General features: G+C 34.4%; 2 protein-coding genes and 1 long non-coding RNA gene across 4 annotated transcripts; 2 read left to right on the top strand and 1 right to left on the bottom strand.

Moving 5' to 3' along the window:
* The first annotated feature begins 557 nt into the window (after positions 1-557).
* Positions 558-20562, top strand: LOC132701849 (S-adenosylmethionine synthase). Of its 2 annotated transcripts, none has more exons than XM_060670090.1 (10): positions 558-688; positions 5198-5542; positions 5879-5956; positions 7424-7546; positions 9591-9703; positions 11779-11922; positions 14557-14775; positions 16997-17103; positions 17162-17371; positions 19514-20562. In XM_060670090.1, exons 2-10 carry the CDS (start codon positions 5431-5433, stop codon positions 19632-19634), a joined length of 1227 nt encoding a protein of 408 aa, XP_060526073.1. In that variant the 5' UTR covers positions 558-688; positions 5198-5430; the 3' UTR covers positions 19635-20562. The 2 variants fall into 2 exon arrangements, with proteins under 2 accessions (XP_060526073.1, XP_060526074.1); XM_060670091.1 differs by lacking the exon at positions 9591-9703 and adding an exon at positions 7714-7826.
* Positions 2700-5124, bottom strand: LOC132702304 (uncharacterized). The gene is made up of 3 exons (XR_009618872.1): positions 4717-5124; positions 4489-4654; positions 2700-4433 (listed from the first exon to the last, which is right to left on the bottom strand). It is a non-coding gene; the product is annotated as an uncharacterized LOC132702304 (long non-coding RNA).
* A 1644-nt stretch (positions 20563-22206) lies between the features above and the next one.
* On the top strand, positions 22207-22843 carry LOC132702355 (uncharacterized). Its single transcript, XM_060670937.1, has 3 exons — positions 22207-22358; positions 22409-22428; positions 22707-22843. The coding sequence occupies exons 1-3, from the start codon at positions 22207-22209 to the stop codon at positions 22841-22843; spliced, it is 309 nt and encodes a 102-aa protein (XP_060526920.1).
* The last annotated feature ends 149 nt before the right edge of the window (positions 22844-22992 follow it).

The raw sequence follows: 22992 nt of genomic DNA, 5'->3' as shown, positions 1-22992 counted from the left end.
TTTGAATCTACTCAAAATACCGGGTACCGTGCCCTACAAAACCAAAGATGACGGCTCTCTTAGCTTACATTTTTTAACCTTCATTAGCTCCTAGAGCTTTTCCAACAGATTTCTCACTTTCACCTAATGAAATACGATTAACTGCATCATCCAATAGATCCTGAGTAAATTTCAGTTCCCTTTTGCTTTAGAGATGTTTTAGTAGCAATTTGACAGCTGCGTACACTTAGTAGATCGCGCACTCTTAAGAGATCCTACCCTAAGAGAAAGAATGAATTTAACAATAAGTTTGCAATGACTTGGCAGCATTTCCAGCATCGACGTTTTTCGATAAAAAGGGTTAATTTCAATTAACACGCTGTTGGTTGAAGATCGCATCGAAAAACCAATAACAAGAATCGATTAGATATGACGTGTTGCGAAATGGTATGATATAGTATCGATTCCTTCTTTGTCACTCTCGATAACAATAATAATAATTACATCATCTCATAAGCGAAATAACTTTTGCGATAGCGTCGAAAACAAAATCTATATATAATTTCGGAAAGCGTATCAGTCGAGCAGCTTTGGTCGTCGCTTCAGCGTCTGTGCGGTGTAAGGCGCTTTAGGCATTGCTTTCCGTATCTTCCAAGCCCAAGATATACACGGGGTGGTCCAAATAGGAGCTGCCAATTGCTGAGCTTAGGTAAACACCCTTAAGAAAGTTTCACTCCAAAAACAAATTGTTTGGCGGAGAGTTAGCCCATTTCGAAGATTTTTTTATTACTATTGTCGATTTCACCAAGATGTAGAGATGTAATTAAACCTCAATATACTTCAGGCACTTTCATTATTTGGCATTTCAATGCAAGTGGATTTTCCAACTTCATTTGTGAACATCGGTTCTTGTCCAGTAAAATTCGCGTAATTGCATTTTATGTATTTAAAATAATAAATTTAAATAAATCAACTCACGATTGATTATTACAAACTAAAAATACACAAAATGTAGAGAAACAGAAACAGAAAAAAAAGTAAAAATATCCATTTAGCAAATTCTTAAAAATATTACAAAGGCAATAATATAAAAAACTCGAGGATTTTAGACCACAAGCCTACTAATAAAATATCTTCGCAACCATAAAGTTTGGGAAATTCTCCGTCGATCACCCTGTATATAAGCGATACCCAAAACTAAGTTGGACTAAATCAAAACCTGGCTAAGTTACCTGTAGAATTACGTTTTGTCAATCAGTTACTGAAAGAAATAAATATAACGGTACAAAGTAATTTTTAAAAAACGTTATTACTATCGTTATAAATAAAGACATAACTTAAATTTCATTAGAAAAGACAAAAGATTTTTTAAAATATCGAACATTCAAGAAATACCTATTCATGCAATTAAGCACCGAAAAATGTAATTTTTTTAATACCGAAACTCTCACAGTTTTCCGTCATGATGTAAAATTTAATAAATTTCACAAAATTTCAGAAATTTCGGCAAAAAAAAAACTATTTTTACTAGTTTTGCAGAATTGCATTCCAGGCCTAGTCCAATTTGATTCACGACAAGAATTGAGTTTTCAATGTTTAATGGTTTTCAATAATTATTTCTTTCGTCACGGTATTCAATGATTACTAGGTCTAATGTGTTAATGTATACAGGGTGTCTCACATAAAAACCTCTATATAACGCTTTTATTTAAAAATTTTCATCATCACCTTTGGCTTTTTGAAAAATGTCTTTATTTTTATGAAAAGCTTTTTATTTAACTCAAAAATCTGCATTTTTCGACTTCAAAATTACACTAGTAACGCATTTCTTGATGCAAAATTTTGCGAACGCTCTGCCCCAAGTTTTCATTACGATTTTAATATTATCAACAACAATACTAATCGAGATTCTCATCTCATTGAACGCGTAATTTGATATTCACCATCTCAGCCTGATTGATGCAATGTTGCATCATTCGCGGCACATATACTGTTATTCTGTTGCAAGATATAGAAACCATCGATTCATCAATTGATGAAGTGACGTCACGAACGCGAAAAGCATTTCGCAACACATAAGTAGTGGGGGCAATATTTCTGTCGTTAGTGTTAGATCTTTGCCGTTTACCACACATATTAAAAAGACTGGGTCATTTGCGACACTTCTTATCTTTTTTTTGTTTTGATTATATTACGTTAAAATTAGATTTTAATGAGAAGGTTGATCGAATTCCAGATGCTTAGGTATTGTTCTAGTAACACTTTTGTATACAGGGTGTTTCAGAAATGGTGACCAAAAATGAAACGAAATAATCTTTATTTATTGTTTACTGACATTTTTGTCTTTCAATTTTCAGAATATACTAAACATGTATGTTTTTGACAAGAGTGAAAACCACTCAAAATCATTAAATCGTTTGAACTGTTGTTGAACTGTACATAATATAACCAGATACAAGTCAATTAAATTAAACAGCTATGTAAGCTGTGAGGTAGCTGTAATTTAAAAATATACTAAAAGTAAAATAAATGTAACATAAAGCTTCATAAGTATTCTTAGCAACGTACAGATTTAAATTCTTCATTTGTTAAGTTTTCTATTTTCTTTTATGCTTAAAAATAGTGAAAACATTCTTGAAGTAAATATACAAATAAAATGATTACGGAAAGTAAGGAAACAATATAAGCGGGTTTTCTACAGAAAACAAATTTTATGGGTAATATAACTCCAGTTGTGTTTTATTTTATTTTATGGTTTTATATTCCTAATAGTACTATTTACATAATTTTTTATAAATAATAAATAATGTTTTAATTACTCTTGCGCATGTACAGTCATCCCGTACCGCAAAATAGATTCTACCAGTGCTTGATAAACTATTTTAATTAATTTTCTAGGCAAGAATTCTTGCAGTTGACAGAATTTGTAAATCGCTTTTCTAATCTTGTTAACCATGTAGTTAATATGAAAGTCATATTTCAAATTTGAGCCTCTGTAAACACCTTGATATTAACAATTTTTGATTGACGACTGGCACAAACAATGGCATCTTTTAGCCAAGCAATCATATGTATGAATTTTCAGCTGGGGTAAGTCTATTCTTATTATTCTATGCTATTGTTCTAAATCTGTGCTAATTTATGGCAAAATCGTCTTTTTATATTTATTTATAATTGCTTATTATTGCTACGCGATTAAGCGATTTTTTTCCAGGCTACGAAAATACAATTTGTCTGTTTCTTACTCTAAAACATTTACTGATTCGGGATGACTTACTAACAGTGCCGGATCTAAAACAATATTTTCACAGTTTCCAGTTTTTAAATATAATGTTATGTTTACTTCTCCAACATTAGATCTATGGTCTTTAAATCACCTATAATATCAATTCTTAGCTATCTTATTTTTGTGAATATGACAAATCAACATTTCCTTAAAAAGGTCACTGAAATTTTAATATCCTGAAATATCATCCAAGGATGAGTTATGTAAAATGTTGCCATTTTTCCCTGGAACGTTGATACGTGGAAACGTTGTACCTAAAAATGTATTTTTTAGGTATCAATGTTATTATTATCAGCTACATTAACAGTCCTTCCTTTTACCGTAATGGCATTAGCATATGTGACGTTCAAGTCACAACTCACACATTGAACATATTCGTGCTGTTTTGCAAAAATGTACCCAAAAACTAATGATCGCACAAAAAGTAACACGTAACACGTAACTAACCAAACCAACTCGTGACTAAAATGGCATTTATCTCAGTTTTTCTGATGGAACGCAACATTCATTAATGAGAAATGAAAAGCAAAATAAAATATTATCAACAATTGGATGAACAGATATTTTGATTCCAAGCGACCTTCCTTCCACTGAAACACCCGATATGCTTTCAGATGCAATAAATGCACATCATCAAGAAATGACCAAATTGTTTTGTCCAAACGCATGTGCTGATTCGTCTCAGCTATTTGCAATAAACCTACAAAACAGCAATTGCGAAAATCGCTCGTGTTATTTAGCGCAATCTGAACTGATTGTTGTCTCCATCAGCATCTGTTGGTAAATACCCAAAATACGAAAAGTGTGACGAAACTGTATATTTTTTTCACATAGGCGATAATGAGTCGGCATTTAAAAACGTTTCGAAGTGTTCCATGTAAAACTGGTGCAATCCGAGAAAAGATATTCAGATGAGCCCGACCTTATCGTGAACTTTTAAATGATTCGCGACCTTACCGATAAGAAATGTTTCACCATAAACAAAAATAGCCTGGCAGCCTTTACCGGATTTCATTGATTTTTAATAGTCTATCGATTTCTGTTGGGCCTTTTTCTTATCACGAGGCCTACATAAATATTTCTCTTTGAAACCTTCGTGTAGATATTTATAGAAACTAAATGATGTGGAGTAAAAAAACTTGGTCAATTCTGAGCTGCCAGCATCTTCCTTGAAATTAAGTAATTAATATAACGAAATAAATCCTACGACTTTTGTATGTTACCGGTTTTTTATTCATCACACCCTGTAGAATTGAGTTATTCATCCATGTTCATCAGGTATTTGAAATATTACCCAATTTATATAGTTTTAAGGGTTTTACTGGTGAGTTTTCTATTTACGCCTAAAGGGACTTCTTAACACACATGCACGATGACAATCAGTTTTTTCTTCAAGTGTAGATATTATTTATTTAAATAATTTATACAATCTCTACAAATCACTCAGATACCTTGAGTAGGTTATACACTTGAAGATATAGGTCGATATAGGCATATGGGCAAATTTTACGGAAATTAACTCAAATTAAATTCAATTAACAGAGTAAACAAATGATACAAAAATTAAGCAGAAAATAAATTCCTCAAAATTATGCAAAACTTTTTGCTCTATCCAGAGCAATAATTTAAAATAAATCCATTGGTTCGTTCTCCCCAAATACCTCCAACAGTCCATCCACAGTGATCTACGCTATATACAAGAACGCTTCAATTTTAGAATTAATAAACGTACTAGTACAAACAATAATTAATTATTCAGCAAAGGCGGACGTCGCAGGTATGCAACCCAATATACTTCAGTTCGATCGTTAATTTTAAATAAAATTTTACAATGTATCTAATTAAACACGACATGTATCGAACTGCTAGTCTTGAGCTACAAATTGCGTTATATTTCTAAGCCCAATCGGAACTAAAATCATCTCGTTCCAGGTTGCGAGCTATTTCGTGCACGTTCTAAGCCGGCGCCAGTCGATCACGTGACCCGCACCGTTCATAAAAACCAGTGGGAGACAAGGCTCGACCTCTTTTCCCAAACTAAAACGTTTTGGTGAAGAGTCGTTACTGCTTCGGTTCGATCCATTCGGTGCTTCGAAAACGACCTCGTGCTAAACTCTGCAAGCCGCCGAGCCGCACAAGACGCGACAACAAAACAAACAGGAAAAATGCCGGACACCCTAACCAATGGATACACAAACGGGCACGTGCAGCCCTACGACATGGAAGACGGATCTGTGTTTCTTTTCACGTCCGAATCTGTCGGAGAAGGCCATCCAGGTAGGCCCCGTTTGTTTTTGTTTAAGCCACTGCCAAAATTTCGATTCGATGCCGTTTTAGTGCGAGGTACACTTATTTTTGGAAACGGCTTTATTGCACACTTAAAATAAACGTGCGTTACGTTAACGTTTGTTGATTTAATTACGTTAACCTCTGTGCGGACACGTGCTAACAGCAGAGGCGCTACATTTTCAATCAAATAAAATTGTTATCGTTAAAAATGAAAGTTAAATTATTGTCGATGTCAAAGTCAATTTATATGGATGACAGAAGCGTTCGTTAAACTTGCATCTCTTGTTTAGCTTAACGCATTTAGTATTTGCGCCTTGCTTTCAGACAAAATGTGCGACCAAATAAGCGACGCAGTTCTGGACGCACACCTCAAGCAAGATCCCAACGCAAAAGTCGCCTGCGGTAAGTCAAATCAATACCTCGAATATGGGAACCGGCATTTTAGTTGCATCGTTTCGCAATTTTTAAATTAATTGCGATGGCTCTTGACAACTTATTGCAGATCCGCCTCGAAATTAGTATAGCCGACGCGGCAACGTTGCCAGGTTTTCCACATGTATGTGTCGTTTCGTGCCAATTTTATCTGTTGAATGAGTTTCGACGGCGCGGCGATCGATAAGACCAAGTATTTCGGTCATTGTTTGATTATTTAAAAAATAAACTGCGCCGTAATAACTGAGGGAGTCGCCACGCGCCTTTGCATGTGTGTTTCTGGTCGCCCTGCTGACGTCACTTGACAGGACGGTTGTTTTTTCTATCCGCCCTGCGCTCCACCTACGTCGAAAACTTGAACTACTGCGAAAGTCGTAACAAGTGTGGGAAACGAAGGCTTTCAACAACGTTGTCTATCTCATATAACTTTAACATATAAATTATTGAGGAAAGGTGTCAATAAGTTGTGTTGTGGTTGTCAAGGAAAACATTATAAGACTCGCTTAGACACGCCCCAAGCGACTCCGAAATCGCATACTTGCCATTAAAAACAAGTATATATTTTCATTTCAACCCTCCTTTTTTGTATGTCTCACTAATTAACCGAAACTAACCAAAACTCCGATTCAGCTACAATTCTTTTCACTTACGATTCATGTAGTATTATTTTACATGAACTGAAATTTGTTGATATTTACTTAACCTATAACATAATTTTAAGCATATCCAACAACCATAATAATAAATATTTATTGCTTCAAAAATTATATTTTTTCGTTTATTATCAGTTCTATTTAAGCCAACAAATATTTTGTTTCCTTGGATTTAATTTTTATAGATAGCCGATTACTTTTTTGGAATATTATATATAATAATCACTTTCAATCCGGTTCTTCCATTTCTCCTTTCTGTATATCCTTTCGAATTTCTTTTATTCATTCTCTTTCTTCTGTATAGTGGTTGCCAATTTGCCAATGGTATGTCCATACCACCTCAGTCTGCGCCTCTCCATTTCTTCTTCTTTATTTTCATCTCTAACAAATAATAAATCATAAATGCATACTCAAATTAACAAATACTTGCAGCGTGGAAAACGCAACTCGTCGCACTACACATTCGTGTTTAATATCAAATTTATTTATGTCGGAAAACAAAATAAAATGTTACATAATGAGGAACCAGTAAGACAAAAGAAATAACATAACTTCCATAAGGCATGGAGAACCGAAGATACCCTGTCTGACGGCTGACAGTTGTCCCCCGTCACGATTATCCATGGTCCGTGGCCGTTACATACATTATTTCTTTAAAGTGGGTTCTTTCATGTTGGTATAGACGTGACGTTCGATGCCAAGATAAGTTGATCGAACCATAGATATTCGTCGCTTGGATTTTTTAAAAATTGAGTGCATAATTTCACGATTAAATCGTTTGCAGAAACGGTGACCAAAACCGGAATGATCTTGCTGTGCGGAGAAATAACATCGAAAGCAGTGATCGACTACCAGAAAGTTGTAAGGGAAACCGTGAAACATATAGGCTACGACGATTCATCCAAAGGTGAGCCGTTTTATTGTGATCGGTTTGTAAATATGTACCAAGATTTATTTTTTGACGCTTTTCTGTCCGCTGCAAATTCTTATTATATTTTTCTTCATTATTTCTGCCAGCAAAGTGCGGTTGGACCGATTAGAAATTGTACACTTTTCCCCGTTTTGATGAAATAGGTTTAGACTGGAAAACGTTGAACTTGCTCGTTGCTATAGAGCAGCAATCGCCCAATATCGCCGAAGGGGTCCATGAAAACAGGGTCGAACAAGATATCGGTGCCGGGGACCAGGTAGAGGAATCTTTACTCGTCGGTAGCGGAAGACAAAATTTGTCCGCCTCTTCGCTTAAATCCGAATCCGTCAGATTTTGTCTCCCGTTAACACGGGGCTTCAGAATGGGGAAAAAATCTTTCGTTTCGCTTATTTTGTGCTTGTCGTTTCTCGAGTCCGTCGTGAATTGAAAGAACGCGCGATTAAAACGAACGTAAAGTTCTTTTGATTAGCGTCGGACGGACTTTTTGCTTTTTGGTTATGATTTGCTTGATTTTGAGCCGGTCCCAACTAACAATTCGATACTTTATAAAAGCTGTGTGAATAAGAATAGATCATTTTTTATAAAAGAATATTCTCTATATAAATGTTCTAAAAATGTTTATGCAGCACTTATAAATTAAATTGTTTACTAAATTCTTTAAGGTCTGTGAGGACTACGACAACATAATTGTAGAAAAGTGTATAAAATCATTACCAACGTAGTACTAAGTCATTACGCAATAGTTTTATACCCATTTTTAGAGGGGGTATGTATATTACACATAGCGTAAAACAATATAAATTATAGCAAAGTAGTTTTTTGCTCATAACTCATACAAAATTTTTATTTTCAGTTTTATGGTCACCGATTTATTATTAAGTTGCTCTATAGATTTAAGAGAAAAATATAATATAGGAGGGAGGTCGATTTTTCTACTACACTTTTACTTTAAAATTATATTAGTTACATTTTGGTATCGTTCTTAATAAACCTTTATCGAATGATATTTTTCTCTAATATAAGACAAAATAATAGGGCTAGATGACAACTAAACAGCAAATGATGTTTCTGTAGCTATACAGTGATAAAGCTTATAACAGGGCTTTTATAAAATCAGATAGTGTTAAATTCTGCATATGTATTTAAGAAAAGTAAAACAACTGAACTATTTTATTTTATTGCGTTGGGGATCCGTAAATTAAAGAATAGTTTTGATGCTAAAGGTAACCTCATTTTCTCAAGTTCTAATGTAGTCTTAGAAATAATCATTGATTTTAATAAGCAGAAACTCCAGGGCCCGATACAATATGTTATTATTATTATAATAACAGGACCGAGGTTGTAAAATGTTCTAAAAATTATTTTTAACTTCTCTCTAAATTTTTAACAACAGAAAATTTATTAACCAACAGTTCTTGTCACTATTAAAGAACTACTAAAATATCTATAGAATAAATTTACTTTTAAAAGGATATATCCATTTTTTGTCTTGGTAATTAGATTGTTAACCACGTAAAATCAACTACTTCATTAAACTTATCACCCAAATCTCTACCATTACAAACGTTTAATAATATTATATGAGCTACTGTAAAGCATAAATTATAAAACCAATAAGCACCTTCAAATATTACCACAAAACCTTTAGCTGCCCAGTGTTTTATAGGAATTGTTGTTATAAACGTTCGTGAAATAGTTGTAATATTGTTCTATAAGAGATTTTACAACTTTGCTTTTTTTTTAATGCTAAGCTATGTGACGTAATGGTACGCACAGCAAAATGCTCCCTGTAGCAAGTTGTACGAAACAAATTTATAACACAATAACAATAAAACTAAATAGTAGACTTGAAATTATAAAGTAACATTGTTAGTCGGGAATATTTGTATCGCTTTGGATGGAAGTCTTGTTTCCAATTCTTGGGACGATGCGTCAGTCGAAGGTTCGAATTTGACGTGGATCATCTTTTTCTTCAAAATATCACCGGGCATTCATTATCATTTTATTCATTTACCCGCAGGGTTCGATCACAAGACATGTTGCGTAATGCTGGTCTTAGACCAACAGTCCCCCAATATAGCAGCCGGCGTGCACGAACATCGTAACGAGGATGAAATTGGGGCTGGAGACCAGGTTAGCATTAAATCGTAGCAGACCGTAGATTTTCTATAGCTCCCAGGCGTATTTGCGGACACCGGTCGTAGTTGAGGCAAAGGCAACGTTGCCTCGTTTTGTACTCGTGTCCGTGCTATTTAATAAACATCTAGATAAGTCTCAAAGAATTATAGACTAAATAGGTTTAGATTTCATTTTTAGACATTTAATGTTTTTCGTCCATTTTCAAGACCGAAAGGTCAAAAAACGCGCTTTCAATAAAGCAGTTCAATAAGGCATTATGTTGTAAAAAACAGCTGAAGGCAAATGCCTTTCTGGTGTTTACAAGGTATTTACAAATAAACGCCTAGTTTCCAAGATGGTTCAATATTAAAATCTTTACGTCATAGGCTACACGCCTGGTAATTGTCAACATTTTCCTTGGTGTTAATTTTGCAGAACTAAGTTTATTGTGACCAAATGGTAAAAAAATTATATTCACAAAAATAACACTAGACTTCACAATTTTAATCTAATTGAAGCAAAATTAGTCCTTTATCATTGTAAATGACGTTGCCATATTTCAACAAAATTGAACGTGTTTTTATAAGTAACCCCGTATATTTTAAACTAATCTTTTCTCGACCTACGTTTATATGAACTTTTTTTTAATGACAAATCTCCAGTCCAGATTTGGCGCATCTTTTTGAATCGCACTGTATAGCCACCAAAATCATTTTTTTTAAAACGACATAAAAACTATTCTATGCATTGCAGGTATCAAAAATTCTGAAATCGCAAAATAAAAATAATTGTCTATTCAATCCCGCTTTGTTTTAACTGGTGATCATGGCAAGACCGTAGAGTATGTATTGTGATCGTTGCATGCTCATTGTAAGGTTCAATTGCCAATGTGAGAATATTAAATATGCGGTATCCTAAGGAATAATATTTTCAAAGAGAAAATACTATACATGCATACCTTGTCATGTATGCCGCCTGTGGCATCTTCTATCGCTGTCTGTACCCTGCATAAATGATTCATTTATTTACAAAACGAGCATGGGAGTGGAAATCTAAGTTTGTTTAGTCTACGCTTCTACCCATTCCTATAAAATTTTCAAGAAACTTCAAAGTCGTTATATTTGTTTTACACTAATTCGATTCAGGTTTTAAAGTAGGTAATAGTAGTAACACGTGCTTAAGGAAAAAAGGTTCTTGAAACTGCTGACGCGAAAAGAGTGTAATTTTTTAAAATAAGAATAACCGCAAAAAGGTTTTAAATAAAAACACGTTTTTAAACGTGGAATTTAAATCTCATTCCTTGTTTTCAATAATACAAATATTATTCTGCTTTATTACTGCTCTATCGCAGTTATCACTTATTAGCTATTATATATTGTGATAAACAAACTATCAATGAACGCATTCAAACGTTTGTAGTGAAATTTAAAAAAAATCCTACTGCTGAAGCATAAAAGCCGGATATCAGATCAGTTTTTCTCTGAGTATAAAAAAAATTAGCTGATCTGATAGAATTGCATTTGTGTGCACAGTAGAAGAAATATTTCACTTACAGTTAGGTTTGTTTGTGTAACGTCTATTTATTTATCTATATCCGCTTTAATAAAATATAAATCCAAATTTGTTTATATGTCATTGCTTATGCGTCTTCAACTTATTGGAACGTTTTCTATTTGGTTTATAGTAGGTGCAAGTGGGACAAATATTTAACTAATTATCATGAATATAATTTAACACACATATTGCAAGAAAATCGCCCAATAAAACGAAGCAAACTGACGTGGTACTACAATTTCTTCACATGGCAACTGTGGGATAAAAAAGTTAGGGAAATTACCTGAAGGGCGGATCCTTATACCATATATACATAACAATTTCAATTTCGAGTGCATGCCCGCATAAACATACTGTGACGTCTGTCCTAAAAAATAATTTTCCTAATATGTGAGGGGCCGCCATTAAACTCGCCTGGTTTGTCGTTTTCGCTTAAATCTCAAGAAGTTCAACCAGGCCTCGTGTACCGTACGCGAGCTTCATCTCATTACTTTTGGGTAGTTTTTTTTTTTTTGTTTCGACACGTAATCTCTCAGGGCTTGATGTTTGGCTACGCGACGGATGAAACCGAAGAATGTATGCCGCTCACGGTGGTGCTGGCCCACAAATTGAACCAGAGGATTGCCGACCTGAGACGATCCGAGGAATTCTGGTGGGCGAGGCCCGACACCAAAACGCAGGTATACCAATTAGGCTTATTGCTTTCGCGGCACCTAATCGAACTGGAAAGACATTTTATTTAGAGTGAGACGCGTAGTAATGGCGATTGTCTTCTTCCAGATAAATGTTTTATTTAATTTTTGTAGCTATTAATGAGATGTTAAAAAAATTGACGGACTGTTTTCAAAGGTGTGTAAAACTAAAAAAGATATGGTAAAGATTTGTTTCGCCAAGTAAAACATTATAAATGAAAGAGAAATATGAAACAGAACATTAAAAACTTTCGGGGTGGTAAAGAAAACACATTTTCAAAATTGCAACCAAATGCCAGAAATATATAATAGAAGAAATATACTTATATCTTTCTACATAAAGAGATATAGTTTTTTTTAATCTTTAGAAGATTATTTTAGGAAAAAAGTCTCTAATTAATACTTTATTAATACTAAATTGGATACCTTAAATTGATCAGTCGGTTTTTATGTTAAAAGGTTTATTTCTTCTCAAAAAAAAATATCATTAAAATATTGTTTCTTTTATTTAACTTTATTCAATGTTATCTGTCTATAGTTTATATTTGTTAGTGGATTAATTTTACGCATTTCTAAATGTTTAGTGGGTTGCAGAAAAATATTGTTGTGTCACTTCTGAAGACGATCATTTAAAATAAATAAAAAGAGAAAACGACAACAAAATAATAAAATTGCTTGGCTTTTAAAATACTAGTTACATTTTGATTTTTTTGGCAATTGCAAGTTTTCATTTCTGAAAATTCGCTGTTTTAAGGAACATGTCCGATTTAAGCCTTAATGACTTTAGTCACCGTGGAGCGACCGGATATTTTCTGTAAACTTTAACCACTGACGGTATTTTGACCTTTGTCAGCCACGTCACATGTCACTCTCTAAATGTATTAGTACAGTTTTTCAAAACGTACCCTGAAACTACGAGGGGCGTAGAAAAAGGATAATACGCAACACGTAGATACTGCACGTCCTTGCGTAATATGCTGTTGAATACTTAAACACGCATTTTCCACACAACTGCCTTTTATTTCATGTTTTATGAAACGATTTAGATATATCACAAATCTTCAGGCTAAAATTAATGGTCAGATTATTTCTCAATTTCTCTAGTTGTTTGTTTGTTTTTTTTTTTGGAAACAATATGTAAATAATAATAAATAATAAGAAGGCCCCATTCTCCATCCATATTTATAATTGACTCAAAGAAAGACAGACCCCATTTTTTTGGTAGCTTTTTTGGTATACGCTATATTAGTAATGATGTAGCTGGGGCCATTTTATTGGTAATGGGGATTTAAACAAGCCGGTTAGCCTATAAGTTTCTACAGGTATTTCAATGTTTGTGCCTTTTTAAAGTATTAAAGACTTTACGGATTTCCTGATTATTTATCAATAAGGTAATTACTATTCGGTAAGTACCAAAATTGAAAATGAAACAACGGCGTTAAGAGTATTTTATTGACAAAGTAAATATTACTTGTCATTTATAACAAAATTGTGTGTTTCCCTCTGATTTTGAATATGAATGTTAAATGAATATGAATATTAAAACAAAATGGTATACCAAGATACATGGTCAGGAAGATATCTAATTTATATTTCTAATTATATCAAAAATGCTCTTTTTGGTTTAACAGATCGTACCGGAAAACAAATGTTTATTGAAAATATAAAAAAAACATTTATAAATTTTCATATACATATACACGAACATATATACATATATACAAACATATACATACATATGTAATTTATCCAAAAAAATCTAAAAGAAGTAAATAAAGCATATTCATTCTAAATTTGATATATATAATGAACTGCTCTACACAACACGAAAATTTAATAAACCATAAATTTATGTTAAGGAAACTAAAATTTACCCGCAAGAGAATAATTATCAAAAATTGGCAATAGTAGAAAAGATTGAATATAATTTAATAACATAATCTAAATAAAAACTCAAATTAACTTTCTTATAATAATATTTTAGTGCTGAAAATAGACAAAGTCTTAGCAGCGCAGAATAAACCTATACATTAAAGTCAACATATATATAATATAATATATAAGATTCTTGGACCACATTGTTAACCTCAATCCAAGAACGACACAAGCATTATTGTATATTTATATCCATCAATCTTCAATGTTTCACTTGACCGCGGGTCACCCAACTGGTTGTATATGTCTTCCGTGGATGTCTAGTCATATGAAACGAGAACACCTCATTTTCCCCATGCAGGAATTATATATACCTCTGGTCAGGTCAGAAAAATATATTGCAAATATTCATTTTAGAGTAAATACTTAGATAGGTAATCTCGATGCCTGAACAATTCACTGACCACAAGAGCTACTTTTTTTTTATGTAAATGGTCAAATAGGTTTGTAATATTTTAATTTTCATTTAAATACTCGTTGTTCCATTTCCAATTTTAATATTTTACAAGCAATTATTGAATAGTACACTATACATAAATGACCACGAACTCTGTGAAATAGCCTGAATACAACTGATAACGAAATAAACGTATAACTAATATAGAAGATTGTAAAATTTGAACCATGCCGTTACCACTCCAGTTTAGATCATCGCGGTTTTCTGATGACCCTGTATATTTTTTATAGGTTACCTGCGAATACACCTTTAGCCAAGGGGCTTGCATCCCGCAACGGGTACACACGATCGTCGTGTCCGTTCAGCACAGCGAAAAGATTACCTTGGACGAGCTCAGGGCCGAAATCAAACACAAGGTTATTAACGAGGTGATCCCCGAGAAGTACTTGGACGAAAGGACCGTCATCCACATCAACCCCTGCGGAGTGTTTATTATCGGTGGACCTCAGGTATGAATTCTTTTTTAGAAATGTGATGGCCGTCTCATTTGGAAGCTCACATTACATCCACACGACTTCCGTTAGAAATAGCTGGTATGTGAAGTAAATATACCCCAATTTTGCTGTGCTAAAAGTTATTTTCATTTAATTGAAACCTTCGACACACATAAACATTTATAAATAGGAATCAGTTACTTATAGCGATAGAATGAGTTTTACCGGACTGGTTCTAGACAAACTGCCTCCAGCCCGTGGGTCAATTTATTGCATATAACAGCGTAAAATTCGTTTTATATAATTGTCTATTTCATAAATCGCTTCGGAAATAGCAAAATCAGGAACGGTAACTGTGAAAACCCGTTATCACAGGAGTGTTTGTAGTTTTATAATTCTTAATGGGTTTGATAAACTACATTTGAGTCGCTAGTTTTTTTTTTTGCGCTAGCAGAGGGTACCTTAAACTCGCAACGTGGGCAACGAAGCTTACAGAAAACATTTTTTCCTTGTAAACTTTTAACACCATATAACTCAAAAGTAGAAAGGTTTTATGACATAAGTTTATTTTAACTTTCCGTCATAAAATCGGATATGGATTCGTACCATTAGTCGGAAACACCCGTTATATCTAAACGAAATGATTTCAAAATGGTTATATGATAAATCGGATGTCCAAAAAGTATGGGAATTTTGGAGTATCTCTATAATTACACGATTGATCAAAAATACAAAAGAAATGCCTTTAAGTGTTGATTAAAAAAGTATTAAGTAACAACAAACGTGGTCCCCATTCCAACCCGTTGGTGGAGAGAACTCTGCTACAAAAACGTCCAGTTTTCTCCAAATTTTCATTTGGTTCTCGGTAGATGGCGCTCTAATCGCAAAAATACTCTTCGTATTATCGAAATACCCAGATTTTCGTTTTAACCAAGTTTTTTACTCCCTTCTCTTATCGGTCGCAAAGTGTCACTTTAAAACATCAGCCAATTCAAGCATACGCTCTATAGTCACGGTTTAAAACGTGAGTTCTGATGGTCACGTCGCACGCCACTCTTTTGCAAAAATGTAACCAAAAACTAATGGTGTAGTATAGTACGCAACACGTTGATAAACTTTTTGAGGCAGTTATTTGTGGAGCACGTGGATAAACTTTTACAGAAACTTTCTTATAAATGAGTATTTCAGATAAAGAATAACAAGTTTTGTTAAAATAATAGTAATAAAAATATACTTTATTTCCATACAACTTACATTGTAAGTATACTATAATGTCAAACTACACAACCAACAAAGATACACAGCATTTTTAAAATAACACATAGAGTTATAAGAAACAAACACAATTTGAAATGGACAAACGTTGGTTAAAACACGAATAAAAAAGTGCACTGCAGGTACTCTTGTACAGAATAAAATGCCTTCTGGATAAGCAATCGTTTCACCTCAGCCTTAAACTGACCGCAGCCCGAAATCCGGCTCATTCCAGGTGGTAATTTATTAACAAGTTTTATAGGAAGGACGATTGAGCTATTGGCTACCGAACTTAATCTTTGTTTTGGAATATCTAGGCTACAATTCTGTCTGAAACTATAATGTTCATTGGTTGCACGCCTACATATATACTCATTATAATTAGATTTCACCATCGTTACCGAATTCAATGTGTATATACTGGAAAATGTCAAAATTTGCGTTTCAATAAATATATCATAATGTTTCGGTTTAAAGAGCATTGTATGAATAATCCTTTTTTGGAACAAAAATATTCCATGCGATCGGGAGCAATTACCCCAAGCAGTAGTAGCATAATTTAAACAGTTGCCACAGGACAACATAGTGTGTGGATAATTTTTTGAAAACGAAGGCATTGTAACACTAATGTCGAATTTATAACATTTCCCCGAGTGTTCCTTGACAAATGCGATCAACCCTTCTTCCGAGCACAGTGCCATCTACCGAGAATCCAAAAGAAAACTTCCTTTGAAATTTGACGTTTTTGTGGCATATAATGTTAATATATAATAAAAAATAGGGATTTTGATTCCAAAGCTGCCGCTCTCTTCCTCCAATGGGTTGGGATGGGATGGGGGTCGTGTTTCGTGTTGTTGGGCAGTATATCTTATGTTTTTTGACAATATTTTTTGGATACAGCACTGAGGCTGATCTGGTGTAACATTAGTGTATATGTGGCCACGGAAGAAGAACTACCATGAAAATATTTTGCATTTTTTAGAGTGACGCCGGTTTGACGGGACGCAAAATCATAGTAGACACGTACGGAGGTTGGGGGGCCCACGGCGGGGGTGCATTTTCGGGAAAGGATTTCACAAAAGTCGACAGGTACGTGTTGAAACCCGCGTGGCAAACTGTTCCCTCGTAAGGGCTCCGTTCGTGGCAGGTCGGCGGCCTACGCAGCGCGTTGGGTGGCCAAATCGCTGGTGAAGGCGGGGCTGTGCAAACGCTGCCTGGTGCAAGTCGCGTATGCCATCGGTCTCGCCGAACCATTGTCCATCGCAGTATTCGACTATGGTACTTCGCATCTGAACCAAATGCAGTTGCTCGAAATAGTGCAGAACAACTTCGATCTGAGGCCCGGCAGGATTGTCAAGTGAGTTTTCCAAGGCGTTTATTTGGAGCTGGGCGAAGGGCAGTTAACCTAACCAGCAAGTAACAAAACCTAACTGTTGGTATAGAAATTTTACATTACAAAAATATACGCATATACAGATACCAAACAAAAAATAAAAAACACGTAATCATAATAATAGATAAGGAAAATTCTCAATTATCTAGGTGAAGATATTGATTAAGCAGTGCAAGAAGGAGCCTTTAGTCATGGTCCTTTTAATTTAGAGTGTGTAATACTGACATTTAATACAATTTCTACATAAGGGACATCCATCTTTAAGTAGTTTGTAAAAAAAATAAGCAAGTTCTTCTTGACTAACTTAAATAATCTATTTGTTTGAGGTTATAAATTTCTATATTGCTACATAAGTTTGTACTTTTTTGTAATTTAAATTTAGACAAGATATCTAAGCAGGGTCCATACACAGTAATTTAGATGGCTCAAAACATGTACTTACTTAGAATGTCTATGTCTGTGCTTACGTAGAATGTCTTTACTTTTATAGATGTTGCGGATATTATTTGAAACCTCTGTTAACAAAGATTATACCCCAGTATTCTTCGAAGTTTTAATACAATTTATAATTATATTCAAGCAGCGAAGTGGCGGTAGTTCAAATGTACAAAATATTAAACACTTTCCAGAGCATATGATATAAAGGTAGAAACAAGGGGGTAATTTTATTATCAATTTGTAACAGGGATTCTACGCGATGGTCCAAGTGAATGAAACGTTTAGGAGTTCTTTTTTCATTTTCGAGATACAGGGTGTCAAAGCTTTGATTAAACTAAAACAATAATTAATGCTAAAAATTGGGGCATATATTTCTAGGAAAGAATCTTATTTTAACGTTTAATCGAGGAAAACATCTTACGCAACCGAGATTTGAGTTTTAGTAGGAACAAAATGTGAAGAATTTCATTAAATTGATCCAAATCACTCGATGCCGTTAATGTTTTTTTTTTAAATATCACATAGAACAAAACTTATACATCATACATCATTACGCGATATTGATCGAGGTTAAGTGAGCGTGACTTGGGACCTGTAAAGTTTCAAAGTTTTCTAAGTCAATCACAAACGAGCTCCATTTATATATGCGGGAATGAATCTGTCCGCTTATCGCCGCTAGAGGGCGTCTTACGTGCTACAAATGAAATTATTAAAAAAAAAGTACATTCGCAAAATATGTATAAATTTACTGTTAAAATACTAACATTACATTTAAAATGACAATCATATGGTTGAATAGTTGAAATTTTTTAAATCTCATTTTTGAAAAACAAAATACCAAAAATTATAATGGTGGTGAAGTGTCAATCTTATTTAGATTTCAGCAATTTAGAGGGTATTTGGTTGACTTCATTTATAAAAAATCGTGCATTAAAACAAATATTTTAGTGTTGTTTTCCATTCTTGTAGAATATTGTCTTGTAATATTCATCATATGGAAATGTATCAATTAATATTCACATTTTAAATATAATATTAGCGTTTTAACTGTCAATTTGTATATATTTTGCAAAAAGAACGAAAATTAGTATGTAATAATGGTAGATATCCCGAAAATATTCCCAAAGATGGCCACATTGTTTTGTTTTTATTTATTTTATTAACATTATAGATTAGGAAGGAGGTATCCTATTGCTGTTTTCATTAGACTCTTATGTGGCTATGTTTTGTTACAATAAAAGAGATGTCAGCTTTAGTCATAAGTTTTTTCACCCCAAATCATTACGACAATTACTTATCTTTGCTATTTACAAATCTTTTGGATTCTTCCTGCGCCGGTTGTTGGTGAATCGAACTTGCTGACGTTTGTCGGCTTCTTCACATCTTAACTGAAACTGGCTTGCGTCCTACCCTATACTTGCTTATGCATTAACCACCAACGCAGGAGGTATTCTGTGGAAGTTTCTCTGAAAAATTAATTACTTTTCTTTTTCCTTAATTGGTCCACCGATACAATTCAGCATTAAATTTTGCACCTAATTACTCAAGCCCGATTAAGAAATATAAAGTAGTTCAAATGTACCGATTAGATACAGTTAAATATCTTAAATAATACAAGTAAAGTTTCAACATTAAAATTGAGGGCGCTCTCATTACGATTCGTTGCAGGGAGCTGAACCTGCGTCAACCTATTTACCAAAAAACGAGCACATACGGGCACTTTGGCAGGGACGGCTTCAGCTGGGAAGAGCCCAAGCCGCTGGTGCTGGGTCCGTACACGAAGAAGTGATCGTAGTCCGAAGCAGTTTATTTTCCCCCCATCCGTTTCTCCCCTCATTAGTGTTCTTTTTTACGCTCTCAGTTGTTTTTTTGTTTTATTTAATTTAATTTAAGAACGTTTGGAGAACAGAGACGACGCAGTCTGGCGTGAAAAAACTACATCTGGGAGTTTATTTTTTTCTGTGATGACCCCGAAAGAGTCCGGACTCATGGCGAAAACGGGAATTTTTCCTCGGAAACACCACAGCTACGCGCGGCCAGCGCGATCGTCTTCCCGCACAAAGTTTTCCTTCCCGTGAAAATTTGCACATCTGACCGCGAGGACTCATTTAATAAAATGCCGGCGCATTATCGACTCGCGTCGAGGTTAAGAATGCGCACGCTCTGGATCGCGCCGCGATCGTAGTTGTAACCGACCGGACCGAGAACCGTTTTTCTTTGCCGGAAAATCAGGAAAGAAAAACAATTCGACGTCGGGGTTATGTTGTGCGTATGACCGGAACACAAACAAACACGGGAAAAGAGCGGTGTCGTACCCACACCGGGCGTTCTTGGGACGAAAGGGTTAGTTTTCGCCATGCGACGTTGCCGGATTTACGTCAGCGCCGTTGCCGCGTATTAAAAATTTACGTACGAGCCGGTGTTCATTTTAAGCAAAAAAAAATAATCGATTTTTATGGTTTGGGTGTTTGAATCTATGGATAAGTCGGTGGGTTCCCAATTTCTCACAGTGACGTTCGGAACGCTCCACGTTGTAGTTCTAGCGTATTTTATGGAGTTATCAAGTGTAGGGTTTACCAAAAAAAATGTCGAAACCGGATCTTTGTTGAAATTGAAATTTTATCCCGAAAAGAACCCTTTGTACATTGTGAATATTTTTTTTATGTGATTCGAGACAAAATTGTAGTCGTCTTACCAATAAAGATATACAATAAAAAGTTTCTGTTTTAATGAAAAAAAGTTAAAAGATCTTACCTTGGATTCCTGCGCGGGATATCCGCGGACTCCCTCGGCATTAAGTGCAGCCCATGATGACTATAAGCTTACGTTTTATACCCTTTAGGAACCTGCATTTACTAAAACATCGTGAGAACCTTTCTAATTTAACACCCATTAAAATCTATTTCTATACTGACATACCCTTACACTAATCGTTCTCTATTTTGGCTAAACCCCTGTACGATGTCGTAAGAAAAAAAATGCCAAATTTGAATTCACTGCTAAGCAGCACAGTGTTTTTACCAAAACTTCAAAGAACGCCTGGCGGGTAAACCTATTTTAGCAATCTAATCGCAAACGGCTGACCGAATTGCATTGCGATGCAAGCATCTCTGGGTTTGGGGCAATATTATTGCAAAAACAAGAAGATAGCGTTTTCAAACCAATCTTCCACTTCAGCCAACACACTACCTCAGCGGAGCCAAAGTATCATAGTTTTGAACTTGAGCCATGTTGACGCATTGATCCGGTGTCAGCGTTTTAGTTATCGAGTCCAACACTTTTGATCAAACTCTTGCAATTTGTCAAAATCGTGACGCGGAAATAAGTAAAATCCGTAGTGTATTTGAGCATGAGCACGATAAATTTTTCGAGTTACGCGATGGTCTCGCATATCGAAAAAATAAAAAAAGGAAAATAATGTGATTCGCACTTGCCATGATAACCTAGGGCATGTCGGATATGATAAGGTAGTAAATAATACTTTGAAAATATATTGTAAGTAAAAGAATATATGGCTAATTGTTTACGCTGTATTGAATTTTCGCCTCGTGGAGGAAAATAAGGTTTTTTACACAACATAGTTAAAAACAAGATTGCTTTCGAAAAATCGTGGAATTCGTAGAACCTAGCACGAAGCAGCTTTTTATCATAAAAGGAAAGAGGTTCACGGTTTCGTGTGGTAAAGCGACGCATTGGTTTTCTATCGTGCTCCTGCGGACCACTATGGAACTTTCGCAAAATCGATGTAATTTCATTGCGCATGTACCCTGTATAAAATGTCCTTTATATCTTTTTGAACTTCAGAGTTACAGCAAACATCGGTAAATTTTAAAATTTGCACAAATAATAGCGTTGTCGAATGTTATTTTTTCAAATATCTCGCCCCCTGTATAATTGACGAAACCTGAAACTCTCTCTCGACACAGTTTACGATACTGTTCAAATAAAATTATCCCATCTTTAACGGTTTTTCATTTATCACCAATAATTTGCCCAGAATAACGGAAATTTTTAGGATCTTTTAGATTTTGTGCCCATAAACGATACACCCTGTACATCATTCAAACAATGTTCGAAATAGAGGTTATAGCCCTGGGTCTTCCACGTTTACTGTTCTCAAAATTTTTTGAAAATAGTAAATGGTAAAGAAGAATTTTCTAGGTGTTTTAGCTTTTTGCCTATAATTTGAAAACCCCGTATATAATTGAAAAAATGCCTGAAATAAATATTATTGCACAGGATCTTCCGCGTCTGCTGAAATCAGAAGGAATCGACCATGTTTTGATAGCCGTAGGTACGCCACGTGCAAATTGCCAGGTCGAGCGCCTAAATAAAACTATAACCCCAATGGTTGCGAAACTATGCGATTCACTGGAAAATTGGGACCGCGTGTTGGGAAAGGTCGACTTGCCTGCAATAACACCGTATCCCGAGCAACAAATAATACACCAAGTCAGTTATTATTCGGAATTGACCAAATTGGTGAAACTAATGATTGTATTAGATTAATATTGTAAGATAATAGTGGAAAAGCGCGCGATTTAGTGCAAATTCGGGACAAAGCGGTCGATCAATTAACAAAAGTTCAGAAGAGTAATGAATATGAATATATATATATATATATATATATATATATATATATATATATATATATATATATATATATATATATATATACAGGGTTTTTCACTTAAAACTCCGCACGCCAATAAGTCCAAAACGAAAAGAAATAATTAATTTATGTAAAAAGTAGTATATATATATATATATATATATATATATATATATATATATATATATATATATATATATATATATAAAATATATGGTGTATAGTGAGGGAGATTACGTAATGATCCAGGTGTTAACAAAAAGTTTATTCCTAAGTTTAAGGGGCCGTATGTTCTCAAAAAAATACTTAATTGTGACAGATACGTTATTGAAGATTCAGATGGGTTTCAGGTTACACAGTTACCTTATAATGGTAGCACCGGATAACATGAAACCATACATATCTTAGCCATTTTTACGAAAAGTCTCATATTGTTGTTAGATTTACGTTTAGTTATGTTTTATTTTTTTTCCTTCTTATGCTTCTTCTAGTTGTTTGCGTAATGTATAGCCCTTAATTATAGTAGAACGTCGGG

This window comes from Cylas formicarius, unplaced genomic scaffold, assembly GCF_029955315.1.
Source record: "Cylas formicarius isolate icCylForm1 unplaced genomic scaffold, icCylForm1.1 PGA_scaffold_5__7_contigs__length_24384050, whole genome shotgun sequence".
NCBI lineage: Eukaryota > Metazoa > Arthropoda > Insecta > Coleoptera > Brentidae > Cylas > Cylas formicarius.
The sequence above is the reverse complement of the archived record's forward strand: the minus strand, read 5'-3'. Positions and strand labels throughout refer to the sequence as shown.